The following is an 11,630-nucleotide window of genomic DNA, read 5'->3' on the forward strand; positions in this document are numbered from 1 at the left end:
TCCTTTTAAAAATATATATGAAGACTTTTTGTGATCCATGATATATTTAATATTTACAAACATTTTTATTCATCTTAGGAAAAGGCGAATTGTTTAATTTGCACATATAGTTATGAAATTGTGATGTTATTTAAATTCTATAACATTTTGATTATTTGATCTATGAAAGAACTTTGTTAAAATTTCCCTCTATTATGTAGATTATATATTTCCCCTTATCTTCTCACTGTTTTTTCTGTTTATATTTCAATGTTCACTTAGATGCATGAAGATTCACGATGGTAACTTATTGGGCAGGGGGTGTCAATCAACAAAACACTTCACTTTTATGACTGTAAGTATCACTCCTAGTTTCTCTTTGTCAGCATTTACTTGGTATATTTTTCAACATCCCTTTATATCCAAATTTTTTAGATGTGTCTCCTGTAAACAGCATATCATTAGTTATTTTTGCTACTGAATGTAATAATCTGTATTGATATGACTAACAACATATTGACTTTAGTTGTGGTACTATATTTTTGGTATTTTTTATTTAATATGTTTTCTTTCTCATTTATTTCCTGTCATCAATTGGATCTGTTTAGTTTTGCCTATGCCATATTTTTCTTTCTGTATAGGACTTTGGAAATAATTTATCTCATCTTTTTCTTCTCTTGTCTGTCCTTGAATTTTATAGAACACATTTGAACTAAGGTTTTTTTTCTATAAGGTCAATCACAAGTGTCAGTAACCTTTCTCCCAAATTAGATAAGATCCTTAAAATACTTAGATTAACCTTAACCTCTCCTAGCCTCCCATGTTTTGTAAATATCTGGAATTTTATTTACAGATTTTTAAATAATTTGCTTTATAGTGTGGTTCAATTTTTGTGTGAATTATCTTATTTACTGTGATAATCTTTACAATAACTCCACAAAAAATGATGTTTCTATCAGTTTCACGTCTTTCTTTGCTCACATTTTCTCTTTTTCCCACATATTCTTTCTGGTTATATATATTTTCGTTTTCAGTATCCCCAAGTAGTACTTTCAGAAACCATTCATGGTGATAAAGTTTCTGAGTCTTTTAATGTATGAAAATGCCTTAATTTTGCCCTCTAAATGATCATTTGGCTGAGCACAAAAATCTAGGTTAAAAATAATCCTTTAGAACTGCAAAAACATTGTTCTATTTTGCTTATTGCCTGGGAGATCAAATGAGAAGTTTACAGCAATCTGAATATTGTTGCTTTAAAATGATCTTGTTTGTGTTTTATCTTTTAGAAGCTTTTTAGGGCCCGTGTACAATTTCCCCCAAATTTTACATGACATGTCTACATGTGGGGCCTTTTTTTCCCCATACACACACAGACATCTTATTGCTTTCCCCTACTAGAAACAATAACAACAATTTTTAAATATAAATCTGAGATCATCTGAGAGGCTGAGAGGCCGAATACAAGGAAAGAAGATTAAAATTCTTAATCAGAAGGCCCGACACCATCACCTAAAATCTATCCTCATGGCAGTAGTGGCTAAGATTAAGCTACAGCAAAAACCATCTAATGCAAATGTTAGAGATTATATAGAAGGAAGTGAGTTTGAGTTCAAAAGACTGGTACATTGATTATTGAGCCCAACAAGATATTTGGCCAGGAAAAAGTCAGATGGTTGGAGATAGAGCTAAATCAAAAGAAAAAGGTATAACAGGGAATCCAAGGTACACAGTCTCCAAATAAATGGTGGTAGATTTGTCTTTGTCCTCTCAAGACGTATTTGCTGCACTTTGTAGCCTCCTCTCATGACCCTACCCGATAATTGTTCAAGCTGAAAGCTGCTGCTCCTGCCTTGCGGGGGGCTCAGCAACCAAGAGAACCAGGTTTGGGGGCGCTCAGGGCTCTTGATGCAAGTTAGTGTAGGCCTTGGTGAACTTGTGACAAATGCGGGGAGGAATGGAAGCAAGAGAATGTAAGGGGTTCAGAGAGTGGAGGGGGTGGCGATGGTGGATTGAGTTTGTCTGCATTGCTAGTTCTGAACAAAGTAAGAAATCTGAAGCATTCATATGTAAAGTAATCTAAGCTTCCCCAATCACTTCCAAACACAGCCACACAACACCCTCAAAGTCTGAAATCTGCAGCTGGACTGTAGTCCAAGCTGCAAGGCTCACAAAATCATCAAAGAAGCCAAAATGAGAAAACCCAGATAGGAAATCTCAATAATTATTCTCAACCTGTCTTTCTGCAATTTAAGATGAACTTTAATAGACCTGATGTGGATATAGAAAGCCACAATGGAACAAGCTGGGTCTTCTGGCGAACTTTTCATCAAATACCAAGGGAAAACAATGCACAGGTTATATTTTTTATTTTATCTTATTCTATTTTAAAATAGAATAACCCCAAAGTTATTCTATTATAAAGGGACATGGCTGAATAGGTAGGAAACAGATTCGCCATTGTGAGTTCTCCTGATGGCTTCTGCAAGAATCATGGAGATATCGATCACCTGTATTTTTGAGCAACGTTTCATGTTATCCTCCTGAGGTATGGTATTGGTAACTACTATTCCTTCAACGCATGCACTGTTGATGTGAGTAATGGCTGGACCAGAAAAGATTCCATGAGTCAAGACCGCATAAACTCTGGTGGCTCCAGCTGAGAGAAGCTTGTCAGCTGCAAGGCAGATTGTACCACAAGTGTCAGCCATATCATCCACAAGGATAGCCACACGGTCCTTCACATCTCCCACTAGCACCATGCGGTCCACTTCATTGGCCTTCTTCCGTTCTTTGTGAATCAAGGCAAAGTCCACATTCAACCAGTCTGCAATGGAGGTCACCCTCTTGGCTCCACCAGCATCTGGTGAGACAATAGTGCAATTTCTCCATTCAGAGATATTCTCCTTTATCCATTTCAGGACAGCTGGCTCTGCATACAAATTGTCTACTGGGATATCGAAAAAGCCCTGAATTTGAGAAGCATGTAGGTCCATGGTGATGATATGATCCGCGCCTGCTATAGACAGCATATTTGCAACAAGCTTAGCAGAGATTGGAGCCCGGCTCTTATCCTTCTTATCCTGCCGGGCGTAAGGGAAGCATGGGATGACTGCGGTAACCCGGCTGGCTGAAGCAATCTTGCAGGCGTTAATCATGATCAAAAGCTCCATTAGATTGTCGTTGATTTCTCCACAACCACTCTGCACTATGTAGACGTCCTCTCCACGCACACTCTCGCCAATTTCCACGCTTGTCTCCTGGTTGCTGAATTTCTTGGTCATCACCTTGCTTAGCTCCAGGCCCAGGCGGTCAGCAATTTTCTGGGATAAGTCCTGATGGGAGCTGCCGCTGAAGATTTTGATATTTGGCATTTTAGTCACCTGCCCTAGGCACTCTTGATCCAGCAATCAACGCTGCCAACGACATTTGAACGGAAGTCAGACCAGACTCTAACGGCTTCCGGTGGTTGTTACTGACGGTTTCGGTCTCTTTCGGCTGTACACAGCTGTAAGTTGCCCCTGGGTCTTTAAGGAAAAAAAAAAAAAAAAAATCCTGGTTGCCACCCACTTCACAGTTTTAAACTAAATAATCAAGTCTTTCTTCAGTTTATGGATTTTTTTCCCTACTAGTTGCTGTAGTTTTTTCCTAAGGCTTCATAAATAAATTTGAATACATAAAAGTATAAAACTTCTACAAGGCAAAAAACCTTACGTTTAAAAGGAAAGTTATACAGACTGGAGAAAGTATCTAAATATATTTTAGACAGCCTTCTTCCAATTGAGTGAGAAAAAGATGATTAAATTTAAAAGTTTGAAAATGGTATAGATAGGCAATTCACAGGAAAAAAATAAGTATTAATACACATGAAAAATTATAGTAATCAAGAAAATACTAATATCACACATCAGGTAAGCCAAATTATAAGACAAAGAACTTTTTTAATAGAATGTGTAAATATGTAGATTATGCAAGGGAAATTTTCCACATAACATTTGATTCGATGTGTCTACTTTTAGGAATCTACTTAAAATATTCACAAGCACCTCGAAACTATACTTATAATGACATTTGTTGTATTAATTTATTCAGTCAGTATTTCCTAAGATGTTCTGTGTGTCATCTTGTACCACTTACAGGGTATAAGATGGTGAATGACAATTTATATTTAAATGCAAATCATTTTAACTATATTTTAATGAAAAGTTTTACGTAATTGCAATATTATATTTCCATTTTTTACCCCTGGAATACCAATAATAATGTTTGTAAAGAGACTAAAAATATTTTGGACTTTTAGTTCTTTTGTGACCCACAAAAAATAAATAGAAACTAGTCTTATGCTTCTTAGAATAAAAAAAAAATTGAAGACCAGAAAAAGGTGGTGAATGATAAATAATAAACTCTCTAAAATTGCTTATAAAATCAAAAATCTGGAAACTAACAAATGTCAATCAGTGAGCAAATCACCAAATAATATATATACAGAGGCAACTATAAGAGGCTGATGTATGTGTAGTCAGATGGAATTGTCTCCAAGATATTTTTAAATGTAAAAACTCAGTTACAAAAATATGCATAGTATGACATTATGTTTATAAAATTAAATAATGGTAAAAGCATCAAATCATTATGGAAGTTCTTTTTATTATGATTATTTTTGGAGAGGAGAATACATTGGTTGGAAGCTGGGGAATGAAAGAGGACTGTCATATTTATTGCCATTAGTATTCGAACTTTTATTATTTTTATAATTAAAAAAAGGCTATCAAAATATATATATGATAATAGTGTTTGTTAGAAAATTTTAAACACACAGTTTCCAAAGTACATTGAGGGTAATGGGGCAAGAAGTGAAAGAGACCATAGATACTAGGAAATTCAGCAATAAACTGTCATAAAAATAATGGAAGTATTAGATATAGAGGGTACATTTTTATCCTGATAATGTGTGACTGACATTTGTTTCTGCAATATTTTGATTTAGCTTAAAACGAAATCATCACTTTTTCATATTTTGAAATTATTAAATAATTTTTGAATATATTTTCTCACCCCACTTTTGAGCTTCCCCACTGGGTTGAGTTCATAAATAGGATAGGCTCAGGAATATGGTAAGGTATGAGGTAAGCAATAGAAATGTTAAGATTTGGCAATGCCTGTGAAACATATTATACTGTTAGAAAGAAATGTTTTATATATTGAAATGTGCTATTATTATAAAGCTATTTAAATAGCTATGTCAAAAAGCTACATTAAAATTTCATGCTGCTGATCCAATCACATCTCTCTCCAACATCAACATGCTCATTTCTCTTCATTTCAGGTTCTTTATGGTTGACAGTGTCTGCCAGCTCATTTTGGTCCATGAGCCTTCATTTATGTTATTTCCTATCATAAAATCAACAGACTCACCTATACCATATAATTCCCATCCTCATCTAGACTACATACAGTGATTTCTAAAGAAAATTCTGCGGCTTAATTTAGCAGCACTAAAAAGTACTTGCAGCTTCAATTAAAATGATTTTTCTCCTAGTGTTCTCAATGTGTCACACAGTTTTCGGTTGTTAAAGAAAAACAAAACAGATTTTTAAATAGACTTAATATACCTAAATAGGACTGAATGCTAATGTAAACATTAAAAATCCATAGTTGGTTGCATCTTCCTTGAGGTGTTAAGTAGGAGAAATTTTTGCCTTGCTGCTATTTTTGCTCCAAGGTTTGGCTGTTGCAGCACCTCATAGTTTCAGGGATTTGTTTAGAATCATAAAATCTTAAAGATGGAAATGACCTTAGAAACCACCCAATCTAACCACCCAATTCGCAGACAGGGAACCGAAGCACAGAGAAATGAAGTGACTGGCCTGGGATCTAACAGCTAATTGGAGGCTGAGTGTGGACTAGAATGTGGGATTCCTGAATTTTCAAGTGGGGCTTTTCACACCATACCACTTCTGGGCCTTTTCTATCAGGTTTATCAGAATGAAGGAAAAAATGAAAAGTTGTGCAGAAATTTTTACGTAAAAATTTTACTCATTAATCAAAAAACTATGATAAAAGAACAAAACCCCAAACCTGATACTGGAAAATTCTTTTACTTTAAAAACCTATTTCTGGAAAGAAATGAACCATTTGTAGTGTCATGGAAATATTTTTATTACTCTGACAGTTCTGTTACATGGATCTATTGCCAAGGGGATTTAGCTCCTGTTTACTTTAGTCTCTGTAGGTTGAGAGACAGACATCTACCTTATCATTGACTGTTTCTGATGAGAGTTACAGGTTAGAATGGTGCCTACTGAACAACATATTCTCTCAATGTCTATTTAAGACATTGTTTCTTAATAAATTACTCCGGAAGTGGAAATTGTGGTATAGACAAAATGCCTTATCTTTCTCCTTCTCAAGGCAAGCATATTTAAATGTCATTTCTACAGATCTGTGAGAATTATATTTCACAGGTCTTTTGAGTCAATACCCAGAATATATATATTACCTTGATAATAGTTTCTTGCTTTACTGATTATTCTTTTACCCTTCACAATTCAAACATTAATAATTCAAAGAGAGCCTTGATGCAACTCGATAAGCTAAGGAGAAAAGACATTCGGTCAATTCTTTCAGAAAGTGGGGAAAAATGGTTGTTGTATTTTAAGTAAAATAAATGCTTTCACTAAACATTCTTGTAGTTGACAAAATGCTGGATGTTTAGGTAGCAATTATAGTTCTTTGATAAACTGTCAAATCTTGTCATAACACATGTTACAAACAAGAACAGATTTAGATGTCCTTTATGACAGCTTTGTGTAGGTTGAGAATGTTTGGCAGTTAATTTCAAACAAGGAACATATTTTTCTTTCCAGCAGTTATCTGCTTGTTTATTAGGAAGAGTTTCTTTGTGCCTTTAATCTTACTCATTCAACTCATAGTTCCAGATCATTATTTAACATTACCTTTCCTCATTTATTGTTCATAATAATCATCTACAATACTTTGAGAAAACTGTTTCCCACAGAGCTTTACATTGGTAGAAGTGTTTTAAAGTTTGTTTTATGATTGTTTACAACTAAAGTCGACTACTGTGTGTGTTTACTGAGCTTTTCGTTGGAAACTTGTCATTTTATACAATAGACGTGAAGATAGTGATTAGGTAAATAAAGCTAAGAGAAGCAAGTAGGAGAAAGGAGAAAATTCTGTGATTTAGAAATGTGACTTAAATTCTGAGTATTATGTTAGACTTATAAGGGTATTTTTCAAACACACTTTGGAATTTTTTTTAAAAATTGCCGGTGAACTTAAAAATCTTAGTATGAAATAATAATCTTAGAATAACAGTATGTGCTGAATAACATATCATTATATGACAGATGAATCAATATATCAGGATTAAATAAATATTAAATTTATAACTAGTTTTATAAATTTATAATTATTAATAGGTTTTATAACTAAATTGCAAATAATAAAACATCACCTTAATATTTATGTAAAATTTTTTAAAGTACTTTAAAGCAGTTTTGATAATGGATCTTTCCTTTCTCATGTAGAATATTAGTCGCATGAAATTAATGAAAAGATACTCATGTTAATTATATTTTGACAAAATGCAAGCTCCGTTTATACCACTCGAACCTATTTTAAAGACATTTTATTTTTTTCTCTTCAACCGTGACTATTTATTTAATCCTCATAATAAACATTAAGACCCATTGTCCATTTGCATAAGTAAAAATTGAGTGTAGTGTGGTTTTGAATGCTTTGGTGGTTCTCAAACTTTAAGGGAATCAGTATCATCAGGAGAGAGTGTTAGAATATGGATTTCTGAGCTCCATTCCCACACTTACTAATTGGTATGTCTGGGGTGGGACCCCAGACTTCATGTTTCTAACGAGACACCAGGTAATGTTGGTGCTGCCATTCTCGTGATCGCACTTTTGAAAACCACTGGTTTATACCATCAACATTTATTTTGCCACTTGGGAAAATAAAAGGTATAGTTGATTTATTTTGCTTCTACTCATTTCACTATCCCGTGTAAAGTGTCATATTCTATTTTGCTTATAGATCTTTTTCTCTTCATATTCTTCTTTTCTACATATTAATATTGCTTTCAAATCTCATGTCATCCTTTAAGAACTGTAAATGTGTACACTTCAACTTAAAATACCTGTATTATGCTTGAGAAATATTTTGACAAATACGCATATTATGAACTCTTGTATTTTGTGGTTTTAAATGTTCATTAGATATTTCGATATCTAAAATCCAGTTTTTACTTATCATCCCCCTGAGAATTGAGTGTAAACTAAGAGTCTCTCCTATTTATTATTAAATTCCCCTTCCTTGAGTAACTTACAGTATTCATCACTGAGAAAGAACTGTCCATATCAGTTTAGAAACAAAACAAAATAAGCAAAACTAAAGAATTTCTCTATTCAAATATGTGTTAGAATGAGCAGAACCTTAAGGTTTCCATATTGTTCTTCCTCAAGGGTATCTTGGCTAGTCTTGTCACTTTGTACTTCCACATAAATTTTAGAATCAGCTTTCAAGTTCCACAAAAATTTTTGTTGAGATTTTGACTAGAATTGTGTTATATCAACAATTGATTTAGAGAAAATTAACATTATAATGCTATTATTTTCCAATCCATAAAATGCTATTTCTCTCCATTTATTCTTTAAAATTATAAGTTTTTATAATTTTTCTGTACATGTCTTTTCCTAGATATACATTTTCTATACATTTTTTAGATATTTTCAGGTACTTCGTTTTCATTGATTTGAATGGTGCCTATTGAAAATTGTATTTTCTGTTACAAAGGAATATATTTGGTATTCTAAATATTTTATTCATTCTTAAAATTTATTTGTGAATTTAAAAAGTTTCTATATAAGCCACCATATCATCCAGAAATAAATGGCAGTCATGGTTCTTCTTTCCATTTCTTGTACTATTCCCCCACCTCTTGCCATATGGTGCTGGCTAGGGCTTCTAAGTCAAGTTGACTAGAAGTGGTGGCAGTGGGCATTCTTGCCTTGGTCTTAATCTCGAAAGGGAAACTTCTAATATTTTACTATTATATGATATTTTTGTGTTGTATTTTACCAGGAAATACTCCATTAGATTTTAAAAGTCCTTTCTATTATTAGTTTGCTGAAAGTTTTTTTCTTTTAATTAAGAAAAGGAGCTAAATTATGCCAAGTATTTTTTTTTCTGCATCTTTCGAGGTTACAGTATGCTTTTTCTTGTTTAACATCTTAATATGATAAATTACAATAATTTCTTTTCTAATGTTAAACAGACCTTACATTCATGGGATAAACCCAATTTAATCGTGATATAGTATTTATTTTATTATTACTTAATTTAGTTAGCTAATAATTTATCTAGATTTTTTTCATGAGAGAATTTGGCCCATAATTCTCTTATCTTTACTTATTAGGTTTAGAAAACAAAATTATGCTAGCTATATATGAGCCAAAAGGCATTTCATCTTTTCTATGCTATGGAAGAGTTGAACAAATTATGACATTAAGTGGAACTGGGCCACTTAATTTATTTAATTTCTCAAATTGTTATCAGTGACAATCAGGTTACAGGTTATTTGTTATATTCTGAATTTCCAGGTTTTTTTGTCAGTTTTGTTCAATTTTATCTGCCTACGAAATTTCATCTAAATTTTCAAATTTACTGACCAGATGCTTTTTATATCATCTTATTTTGTTTTTAGTTTCTTTAATATTATTCCCTTTGTCACTTTTGGTGTTAGATTTTTATAACTATTATTTCTTTTTGATCAGTTTCACCAGAAGTCTACTAATTTTATCAGTCTTTCCCAAAAACCTAATGTTTCAAATTGTCAATGTACCCCCACTGGCTCCTTGTTTTGAACTTTGTTGATTTAAAGATGATTATTTCTTTCATTCCTTCTTTGTGTTTAATTTGTTGTTCTTTTTTCAACTTGCATGCTTAGTTTATTATTTATTAATGTATAAAGCTATATATTTTTCTTTTAACTTGTGTCTTAACTGAAGAAATATCTGTAATATTTTTATAGCATTTCTGTTGATGTTCAGGTAAAACTATTTTCCAATTTGATGGCAATTTCTTCTTTGTTTCAGGGGTTATATAGTTTATTTCATAATTTAAAAAATATAATGAACTTCTAGATATTTTGTTGTTTTGGATTTCTAGATTAATCACACTGTAGTCAGAAAACATGTTCTGTATGATTGAAGTCATTCGAAATTTGCTGAAACTTTTTTTTTATTGTCCTAAGTCATCCCTTTCATAAACATCCCATGTGTGAGAGAAAAAATATGTACTATGGAGTGGTTAGGTGCTACATACACACACACACACACACACACACACACGCGTGCGCACACGATTCGGTTTGTTTGTAATGTTATTTATATCTTCTATAACTTTACTTATTTGTTGCCTATTTTATCAAATACCGAGAGAAATATGTTAAAATTTCCACGATGATTGTTAGTAGCTATCTCTCCTTATAAGTCTCTCTTTTTTATTTCTCTCTTTTTGAGGCTTATTAATGATCTACAAATTTAAGTTGTTTTAACTTTTTGATAAATTGAGATATTAGAGTAATACTTGTTTCTCTATTACAGTCAGCCCTCCATATCCAAGGGGTTTGTATCTGCAGATTCAACAAACTGCAGATCAAAAATATTTAAAAAGAGAATCTCAGAAATTTCTAAAAAGCAAAATTTGAATTTGTCATGTGCCAAGCACTATGCTGAAACCATGTGAATGAAATGATGTGTAGGCATACCCTATTGCTTATAACCTATATAAAAATACTATATCATTTTATATACCCCCACCTCTGCAGATCCCAAAATCCGAGCCTTCAGCAGACTCGGATTTGGAGATCTGCAGAGGTGGGGGTATTTTGAAACCAATACCCCATGGATACCAAGGAACAACTCTAATCCCTTTTGCCTTAAATTCTATTTTGTCTGGTAACAATACAGCTATATTAGCTATCTTTTAAATAGTATTTGCATTGTTTTCCTACCTTTTAATTTCAACCTTATGGTACATATTAGATGCATTGCTTATAAATGCCATTTAACTTCATGTCATTTAACCTCATTTATTACCTCCTGATATAGAGTACCGAAGGATTATCATTTGCCTGCCTGTCTGCTTTCCTTCCTTCCCTTTTTACTTCCATACTCGCATTGTCATTATTGTTTTATATAATTAATGTTCATTTAGATATATCTACCTATGTATTACTCTTTTTGCTCTTCTTTTGTTCTTGCATCTTCAACCTTCTGTTTAGGATCACTTGCCTTCTGCCTGAAGTATATCCTTACAAATTTTTAAGACACTGCTGGTGAAAAACTTTTTTTCCCCTTTGGTCTATTATCTTCATTTCACCTTCATTCTTGAAAGACATTTTTGTTGGGTATGCAATTCCAAGTTGTCAGTTGTTTTCTTTCAGCCCACTGAGGTCATCATCTTCTCTCTCTCTGGATTTCGTTGCTATTTAGAACTCAGCCTTCTTTGAAGTTACTCCTTTGAAAATAATACATTTTCTCCCTCCAACTGCTTTTAAAGATCTTCCTTCCTTCCTTCCTTCCTTCCTTCCTTCCTTCCTTCCTTCCTTCCTTCCTTCC

The 11,630-nt window shown here is 33.0% G+C and overlaps 1 protein-coding gene across 1 annotated transcript; it reads right to left on the reverse strand.

Moving 5' to 3' along the window:
• Positions 1 to 2,350: 2,350 nt before the first annotated feature.
• Positions 2,351 to 3,390, reverse strand: PRPS1L1 (phosphoribosyl pyrophosphate synthetase 1-like 1). The gene has a single exon (XM_015589435.1). The coding sequence runs from the start codon at positions 3,348 to 3,350 to the stop codon at positions 2,394 to 2,396; it is 957 nt and encodes a 318-aa protein (XP_015444921.1). The 5' UTR covers positions 3,351 to 3,390; the 3' UTR covers positions 2,351 to 2,393.
• Positions 3,391 to 11,630: the final 8,240 nt, after the last annotated feature.

This window comes from Pteropus alecto, unplaced genomic scaffold, assembly GCF_000325575.1.
Source record: "Pteropus alecto unplaced genomic scaffold, ASM32557v1 scaffold21, whole genome shotgun sequence".
Lineage (NCBI taxonomy): Eukaryota > Metazoa > Chordata > Mammalia > Chiroptera > Pteropodidae > Pteropus > Pteropus alecto.

Bases quoted from the DNA above. Each gene is read 5' to 3' on its own strand.
- PRPS1L1 (XM_015589435.1), bottom strand. From the start codon at position 3,350: ATGCCAAATATCAAAATCTTCAGCGGCAGCTCCCATCAGGACTTATCC.